This window comes from Corylus avellana, chromosome ca3 (assembly GCF_901000735.1).
Source record: "Corylus avellana chromosome ca3, CavTom2PMs-1.0".
In the NCBI taxonomy this organism is placed as follows: domain Eukaryota; kingdom Viridiplantae; phylum Streptophyta; class Magnoliopsida; order Fagales; family Betulaceae; genus Corylus; species Corylus avellana.
Window position 1 is genome coordinate 32,270,823 of NC_081543.1, and position 9,794 is coordinate 32,280,616.

Genomic DNA, 9,794 nt, shown 5'->3' on the forward strand with positions numbered 1-9,794 from the left:
CTGTAGTTTCTTTCATCAGCTGATTTTCCGGTGGACTCATTTCTCTATTTCCCTCTCATATTAGTGACCTCACCCGCAACTACCTCAACGGTTCAATTCCTCCGGAATGGAGATCCACGCAGCTGGTCAACATGTACTCCCTCTCCCTCTCAATATATGTATAGATGTTTTCATGAAGTGATGATTTTAACGTAAGAGGGTCTTATTGCAGTTCCCTTCTTGGAAACCGGTTAACGGGTTCTATCCCCAGAGAGCTTGCACACATTACCACTCTCAAAAGCTTGTGAGTTTTGATATGCCGTTTGTTTCTATTTGTGATTTTTTTTTTTAAAGAGTTTTGTAATTAAGGAATGCGGTTTTATTATTCGTAGTACGGTGGAGTTCAATCAGCTTTCCGGAAATCTTCCTCCAGAGCTTGGCCATATGCCCTCCATAGAAAGATTGTAAGACGTTTTTGATTATTCCCTCTTATTACAAGAATCTTATCTCTTTTATTTGGTGTGAGAATTCCTGAGGCTGATTTTATTGTTGTTGTTATTGATGGTGTTGATGTTATAGTCTCCTCAGCTCGAATTATTTTACTGGGGAGTTGCCTGATTCATTTGCAGGGCTGATCACATTGAAGGACTTGTAAGCTACTGTCTCTTTCTTTCTGCATTAAGTTTTTCATCTGAGATTACATATGACTTTTTTTTTTTTTTTTTTTTTTTAATTCCTTTTGTCCATTCAACGTAACGCAGTCGGATCAGTGACAATCAGTTTTTTGGAAAGATACCCAATTATATTCAAAATTGGAAAAAGCTTGGAAAACTGTGAGAGCTTTATTCCTTTTTCTTTTTTAATTTTGATTGAGGATTTTGTCATTATTTAATTATGTCTGTTATTTGTTATCCCTCATTACATCAAAATTTGGCAACAACAGAGTGATTCAGGCAAGTGGTTTGAAGGGGCCAATTCCTCCTGGCGTTGCTCTTTTGGAAAAGTTATCTGACTTGTTAGTATCAACCTTTTATGTCACAACTATAAATCATTTTCAGATGGAATTGCATTTGAATTACTATATTCTTTGTTGATTTGATATGCAGGAGAATTAGTGACTTGAATGGATCTGAAGAACCATTTCCACCACTTAATAATCTGACACAGTTGAAGACACTGTAAGTTAAATGTTTCAATGACATAATTTTTGGAAGTTCCATCCTTATGGCTTCTCGACTTTGTATATATATATATATATATATATATATATATATATATATATAATTTTAATTTTAATTTATTTATTTATTTTTTTAAATTTGGTTACAGGATATTGAGGAGTTGCAATATTACTGGACGGCTACCTGAATTTCTTGGGGATATGACAACGTTGAAAACCTTGTTAGTATAGTAGCCACTTTTTCGTCCATTTTCTGTTTGCTGATATTTCAAAAATTCTCTTGAAAATGCTTTTATGCTAATTTATAGATCATTCAGTATTCTTGCATGGCCTGGAATTCCTTTTCTTCCCCTTATGTTGATTGTGACCTAAATCAACTTATGTGGCATTCTTGATGGAGTTTGTGATTTTTTTTCTTTCTAGATAATACTAAGCAAGGAAAATTTGTACCTTGAATTTATGAGTTAAAAAATTCATTTTCTTTACTTCCCCTTGCTCTTTTGAAGGCATTGTTCTTTCAAGATAGAGGCTAACATTTCTAATCCGACAATATTTCTGTGATTTTATTTTATTTTTCTCTCTTTTTTACCTTTTCCCCGTTGATGAAGCCTTTTAGACATTGAACATGATTGTCTTTGACAGGGTCATCTATGTTATTTGGTGCACTTGAGAAAACTATTTGAGACAACCTTTTTTTATTTTTTTTTTATTATTTTTTTTTTTTTTGTTTTTTGTTTTTTGTTTTTTTTGTTTTTTTTTTTTTTCTTTTTTTATGTAATTTGCTTGGTAGATTCTCTCCCTTTTTGCCTTTCTTTAGTCGATCTTGAAATCCTGATTTCAATACTCATTTAGAGGTTTGTTGTTTGAACTACCCCAGCCGATTGTGCATAAACCCTAGTTGGTCTAATTAGCTACACAGTTGAAATTTGAGCAAATCATCTGACTGCTCAATTATGTGCACAAGTGTATGTTTCTTTGTATGTATATGTCTGATAAAGTGACATATGTTCTTTATCTGATTGGAGTGCTATTTGTTTTCTAATTCATTTAATTATAACGTTTTCTGCAGAGATCTCAGCTTTAACAAACTAAGAGGAGAAATTCCAAGCAGCTTTGCAAGTCTACAAAAATCAGATTACATGTATGCATTTTAAATTATATATATATTTTCATGTACCAAATTGCAGACAACCATTTTTGTATAGCTGAGAGACACTGTGTGACTGTTACCTCATTAGTGGGGATGAAAAAGGAATAGTTTAATGGCCTGATCAATTAGGCTATCTCCAATTTGATTAACTGGATGACTCCTAGATTCTGGCCTTAAAAGTCCTCAAGTATAAAATCAGGCAAAAATATCCTTTTGGCATTGAAGTTAAACTCAAACAAACTTTGGGCCCCAAACAGAATTATCTGTGACCAACCTGACAGGATGTTTCAAGGGTGAAGTAACTGGACGGCCTGTTAAAGGCACCAAGTCAAGCTTTAGTTACAAGGGTTCTGTAAAATTTTTTAAGTATTTGCATTGGACATACATATCATCCATATGGGTAATTCAGCGCTGAAATTGTCTTCTCTTAAACTCGTACCCAGTAGTGTCTGCTAAAGGCTACAAAAGAGAAATAAGTTCTTTCATGTCATTCAAATTATATGTTTCCTAGAGTTAAATACTGCATGTTGTCATCCATATAAGATTTTTTTTTTTAAAAAAAAAAAATTAATTTCCTAGTTAAAGTTGTTCCTCTTCCAAAGGATAGATGTAGCTTACACTCCTACCTCTACTTGCTAGAGTAGGGATGCCATTTCATGTACTTTATTATTGTTAATATGAAATCATCCAAAGTATAAATATTTGTTTAGCAATTGGATTTTTAAAGATTTGCATTCTCAAGGGAAAGACTTGATGATCTGTAATGCACAAACTACATAACGATACTGAATTGGCAATATTGATTTTGTTTAGATATTTAACCGGCAACTTGCTAACTGGACAAGTGCCTCTGTGGATGCTGAATAAAGGGGACAACATGTAAGGTTCTCTGCTAGATTCTGAATATACAAGTAGTCAACCAAAGATGTTGATTATTTTATCCTAATCATTGCATGATATTTCATTAATAATAATAATGATTGTGCATCTACCTTGTTGACTATCTTCTAAAGCTTTATCTGCCTGTATTACTCAGTCGCTTTTACTTCAACTGAAAAAAAAAAAAATGTTTCTGAGTATGACCTCTGGTAATATGTAGTTACTTACATGTCTTCCATTTGATTTGGTCTGAATGTCAAAATGTGAAGAAACTCTGATGCTGTTGGGTTGTTTTCGGATGAGATGGTCAAAGGTCCGATCCAACACAACATATGCTCTACATGTTAAATCTTAATCATTAGAAAAGTGACATGGACAAAAACGATTTGCATCTTTAAAGTGTAATTTATAGAAATATGTGAGATATTTTATTAATCAATTTAGAAAATGAGGGTCTTAAAGCATATCAAAACAAGAGGATTAAAGGAAATGCATTCCTTATAAGTTTCAATGGCATTTCCAAGAATTTTTACTCCTGAGAGTTCCCAATGTTTCCTACTCTCCTTGTGTTTACTTCCAGGTGCTTTTTCTACAATGTGTCAGAAATGGCATCCCAATGTCGAAAATAGGAACCAGAGAATATGCATTTTCATTGAAAGCATGTCCTGTGCAATTACAGCCATACTAATGTCTCCTTTTGAGTTCAAGATTCAAATATCTTTTGTTGCTATGGGTCATGATCCAACTTTGAAGAGAAGAACCTCCATATTCTGGATTGGCATTCACTCTTCTAGTATTTGCTCATGGGATTGTTAGCAAGATAATAGGACTATAAGGAGATGATCATTTTAGTTAGTATTTCCTCAGCTTATGATAGTTTATGAGCAGCTAATCCCTTATGAGTGGTAGAAAGTGCTTGTAGTTTTTCTACTTAAGTTCAGTTGTTAGCTTAATATCTTGGATTATGTAGAATGAAGAATGAGAAGAATTAAATCTGAATACTATCATCCCTTCCAAGTATGTTATGCACTATCATTTATAATATAAGTTTTCTGGGCATGCTACATCATGGAAGCTGATGAATCACGTTGCCTCTTTGTGTGCAGTGATCTTTCATATAACAACTTCACGGTTGGGAATTCTGGGCTACCAGTTTGTCAACAGCGTAGTGTGTAAGAATTCCATCTAAGCATGTTTTTGTGTGTACATGCATGCATGGACATACTCACTAAACTTTTCCCTTGTTATTTTCCACAGGAACTTGTTTGCAAGCTCTTCAATTGGCAATAAGTCGTGAGTATCAACTTCATCTTTCAACAATATGCATCAAAAACTTTTAACTTTCTGGTGTATTGCCTTGATATATATAAACACAAATCCATTTTTTATGTTACACTAAACTGTTTTGGACCTTGATTGTTCTATCAGTGGCATGGTTTCGTGTTTGAGAAGCTTTCGTTGTTCACATTGTAAGTTGAAATGTCATATATTTCCTTAATATTTTATATTCTCATGATTACCATGTGTCAATAGTGTTACCGACCTGTTTGCTTTTCCTTGTCATGGTGGATGGGGAACTGAGACTTTATAGCCAAATCTCTTATAAATAGGTCTGTAATTTCTAAAGAATAAGAGGTTGTTCTAAGTACAACTAAGTATAGTAGATTGCGTGAAATAAAAAACTGAAGGAAAAAAGGATGAAAGATAGATGTTGAAATTTCCTCAGAAATTGTAGTGCTATGAGCAAGCGATAAAACCACAATAGTTGAGGGTGCACTTCTCTAGGTTTCCTTTTCTTTTTTAATTTTTGATTCTTTGTTGGAAGTTTTCTTTATAGAAAGGTGATACTGTTGTTATCAAGTTTACTACATCAGTTGGAAAGGAAACCTGTATAAATCATGTAGGTTTTCTTGTCATGCCTGTGGTCTTAGTGAACAAGGAACCTGCTTTTACAGATCCTGCTTTCATATTTAAGTTGTAGGATCATCCTATGTTACATAATTCTTCAATTCTTAGATGTTTTGAAAGTTGTAACACTATATTATAGGAATGAAAATTCCTTTTTTCTAGGCATAAAAGAAACATAAAACTCCTTATCTGTGGAATTTATTGTGATATTTATTGTGATAGTCTTAGTCATAATGTAAAAAATGTTCTTTGTGAACGGGCACTGACAATAAATGACTTCTTTCATTTCATTTGCCTGAATTGTGTACTAACTCATGCTTCCTTCTCCCCACTGCTCTCTCAATTGAGAATACTGAATAGGTTTTCTTCCTTTTCTTTTTTTACGGTTATTAATGCTTTTACGTCTACATGTTCAATTGTTACTAATTTATTGTTGTTTTTGTCACAGATTGGTACAATGTTCATATAAATTGCGGTGGAAAAGCAGTAACTATCAATGGCACTACTGCATATGACGCTGATACTGATACCAGTGGACCTTCAAATTTTTTCCAGAGTGCACAAAACTGGGCATTTAGCAGCACTGGTGACTTCATGGATAATGATGACCAAATGGACCCACTTTTATTCACAAATTCATCCAGACTCTCTATGACCAACCCTGAACTGTACATGACTGCACGCCTTTCACCTCTCTCTCTTACTTATTATGCTTTTTGTTTGGGAAATGGAAATTACAAAGTCAACCTCCATTTTGCGGAGATAATGTTCACTGACGATAAAACATATAGCAGCTTGGGAAGGCGTATATTTGATATTTACATTCAGGTAGTTATTACAATATACTTCATCTTTCATCAAGCAATTTTCAGTACTCAAGTAGTTGTTAGTATGAAACGGTTGATAACACATAAAGGGATTAGAATATTGTAGGGAGAGCTGGTATGGAAGGATTTCAACATTGTAAAAGAGGCTGGTGGAGCTGGTAAGGCAGTTATAACAAATTTTACTGTTGTTGTGACTAGTAATACCTTGGAGATCCGTTTCTATTGGGCTGGGAAGGGGACAACTGGTATCCCAGACAGAGGAGTCTATGGTCCTCTTATTTCAGCTATTTCTGTGGATCATGGTAATTTTTATCTTTTATGAGTTTTAACTTTTGGTTGCTTGAAAGTGAAACATTCTCAAACTTGCTTATATACCTAAAAATTTACCTCTATTTCTCTGGGTACTTTTAAGGATGAATGGTGCTAAAGATATTTCGTTAATTTCCTTAATAGTATTTGATTTGGCCTTGTAATTTCTTTATGGAAACATAGATGGATGTATATGTCTTTCTTGTCTACTTTTTATGGTTTTATTTTTATTATATATATATATTTTCAGTTTAATGTCTACTTGAAGAAATGATATTCAACAATCATATTTTCATTGAAGTATTCCTAACTATCAGTTTGGACCTCCTTGTTTTCCATGTGTTACTTGGATGATGATTCTTCCTATCAATTACCTTGACAATGATTAATGTTATTACTCTTATATTTTTTCTTCAGACTTTATGTCCCCATCAGAAAATGGAACTGTTATATCTCTAGGTGCAAAGGTTGGGATTGTTGCTGCTGGAGCTTTTGTTATATTTTTGGTTCTGGGTATCCTCTGGTGGAAGTGCTGTCTAGGAAAGAAAAATAAAATGGAACAAGGTATTTGCAGGGCAATTAATGTTGTTATTATATGGATCAGTATTTCTTTTTGGTAAAAGTTATTTACTTCTGGTATGATCTTTGGATTCGTTTTTCCTTTTATTTTTTTTCCATCGAGCACTTTGCATGTGTATGTATGTTTGAACACACTACAGATGCATATGCACATTTGTAGGATGAAGTGGAAACAGCTAACTTGTTTAGTAATATGTTCACCGTGAGGTTGTGTGCGTGGAGCACACAACGGATAGGCCCATGAGCTGACATGCAAGTTGCAGTCTAAAAGCATTGTGCGGCTAATAGGGTGGCACTCATTCTAAGATAGCCTTTTGCAAAAGTTCCTGATGCAGAATGATGGCATGTGGTTTCTCTAGAACTTGGTTAATTTATTAGGTCATCTTTTCTGAGCAAGGGAAGGGAAAAAAGGTGGGGGGTGTGTGCAGTATGTACTAAAATATAATATGTCTCAAACTATGAGGAATGTCGACAATTATGCAATTTTCTTAGACATACTTCTGTATCTGACTTGGCATCTTCCTCAGATTTAAAGGGTTTGGGCCGGCAAACTGGTATATTTTCCTTAAGCCAAATCAAAGCTGCCACAAACAACTTTGATGCTGCGAATAAAATTGGTGAAGGTGGTTTTGGTTCTGTTTATAAGGTATTTGCTTAATAAATATTTTCTTTTGATTGATTGTATCTGAACTTTTCTTATTGTAGCTCTTCTTTTTGAAGTGTCCTTGTTCATTTATGGAAAAGAGTGTCCTTGTTTATTTATGGAAAAGGTTTTATGTTTTCCCAAATGCAGGGCCTTCTGTCAGATGGTACCATAATTGCTGTCAAACAGCTTTCTTCCAAATCAAATCAAGGAAATCGTGAGTTTGTGAATGAGATAGGCATGATTTCTGCTTTGCAACATCCTCATTTTGTTAAGGTCTATGGATGCTGTATTGAAGGAAATCAATTGTTGCTAGTATACGAGTACATGGAAAATAATTGTCTTGCTCGTGCTTTGTTTGGTAAACTTTTACCTTCTTGCACTTAATTGCATTTGTTGTGTATTTATAGTCATTGATAACATGCATGTATGCTTAGTCATTAACTGTTTTTTATTAATTTGATTGATTGAAGGGCCACAAGAATATGAGTTGAAATTGGATTGGCCAACAAGACGGAAGATTTGTGTTGGTGTAGCAAGGGGGTTGGCATATCTCCATGAAGAATCAAGATTGAAGATTGTTCATAGAGACATCAAGGCTACTAATGTATTGCTTGATAAAAATCTCAACCCTAAGATATCTGACTTTGGTTTAGCCAAGCTTGATGAAGAGGATAAAACCCACATAAGAACCCGAGTTGCTAGAACTTAGTGAGTTGTTGTGTATTAATTTCATGTCATAGTGTTTCCTATTATCTTTTTCTTATTTTCATGTGATACCAATAGTTTCAAAGAAATAGGAAGAAAAAGGAAATTGAAAGTATCTTACAAGTTAACTATTGATTTAGTTTACCCATGCCCTCAAGACACAAACACACACACACGAAAGCAATTGGAAATTATTGCCCTTAATATTTGCAATCTTACGAATTTGTGATTCTGAAAATGTTTGCAGTGGATATATGGCACCTGAATATGCAATGCGGGGTTATTTAACTGACAAAGCAGATGTCTATAGTTTCGGAGTAATTGCCTTAGAAATTGTCAGTGGAATGAGCAACACTGGTTACCGACCAAAGGAGGACTGTTTCCATCTTCTTGATCAGGTAATTTGAATCTCTTTCTTTCTTACACTTTCTCCTTTTTATGCTCTTGTTAATTTATATATGCTTGCGTTTGTTAAAATCTTAGAATTTAATTACGGAAATGTTTCATGTTGAATATCCAATTGTCATATTTGTTGAGCTAGAAAGTTGATACAATGTTGAGGCAAACTCTTCCACTCCTTCTAAATGAAGAATCATTCCGACTTTATTTGTTTCTTGAATTCTTCTTTTCCTATTGTCTGTTTGCAGGCACTTGTTTTAAAAGAGAAAGGAAGTTTATTGGAATTGGTGGATTCAAGGTTGGGCTCAAACTACAAGACAGAAGAGGTTATGGTGACGATCAATGTGGCTCTTTTATGCACTAATGTTTCCCCAACAGTTCGGCCTACCATGTCTGCAGTGGTGAGCATGCTTGAGGGTAGGGCTGTTGTTCCAGAGCTGGTTCCGAATCCAAGTGTCTCAAATGATGAAATGAAAGTGAATGCATTGTGGGAGCATTTTCAACACAGTAAATAACATAATATGTGTAACACTCCTGGTTTATAAGGGCTAGGTTAGTTAACTTGTTTGACTCAGAGGCACAAAGAATTACAAGAAAACTTTGAGCACTGCTAATCTAACAAGAGAAATAATCAAAAGAACATTGGAAGCGACTAGGGTGAATTTATGATTTTAAAATGTGTGATTTGAAAACGTGATTTTTAAAAACGCAGTTGAGTATTTGTCAGAAATTATAGCTTTACATTTAAAATCGCAGTTTAACTTTTAAAATTGTGCATTTTCACAAAAGCACTTCATTCCTTGTGATTTAAAAACGCGAAATGACTATTTTTTAAAAAAACGCAAGCCTAAATGATCAATCACATTGGTTTATGCATATTTGTATGTAGAATGGTTAATCAAAACCCACTTTTACCTAGTTTAGGTAATGAGTTTTAAAATACATAATACATTTGATTATCTTTTATTTATTTAATTTTTAATTAATTAATTAATTTATATAATTTAAATATTATTTTTTATTTATTTTTATAAAGATTGTATTTTTCTTATCAATTTTTGGAAAAAGAGATATGTGGAGAGAGAAATAATATATTAATGAGATGGATGTGTGAACAGTACTCGCTACATGTAGCGGTGCACTATTAACAAATACAACAAGAATGTATTCTGCATTGTAGATGCATAATCCGATGTAAAGGGTTTTTTAGTGTTTTGTTTATCTATTTTAGAT

General features: G+C 33.7%; 1 protein-coding gene across 1 annotated transcript; it reads left to right on the plus strand.

Moving 5' to 3' along the window:
• Window positions 1-23: 23 nt before the first annotated feature.
• On the plus strand, window positions 24-9,208 carry LOC132174437 (probable leucine-rich repeat receptor-like serine/threonine-protein kinase At3g14840; the record flags this gene model as incomplete). Its single annotated transcript, XM_059586095.1, has 21 exons — window positions 24-133; window positions 212-283; window positions 372-443; window positions 559-630; window positions 741-812; window positions 923-994; window positions 1,086-1,157; window positions 1,309-1,380; window positions 2,229-2,300; window positions 3,123-3,188; window positions 4,295-4,360; window positions 4,446-4,481; window positions 4,617-4,657; window positions 5,545-5,924; window positions 6,030-6,225; window positions 6,650-6,796; window positions 7,339-7,457; window positions 7,605-7,815; window positions 7,928-8,165; window positions 8,410-8,560; window positions 8,810-9,208. Coding segments are annotated over 21 exons (2,604 nt in total), but the record flags the coding sequence as incomplete, so codon positions are not given.
• Window positions 9,209-9,794: the final 586 nt, after the last annotated feature.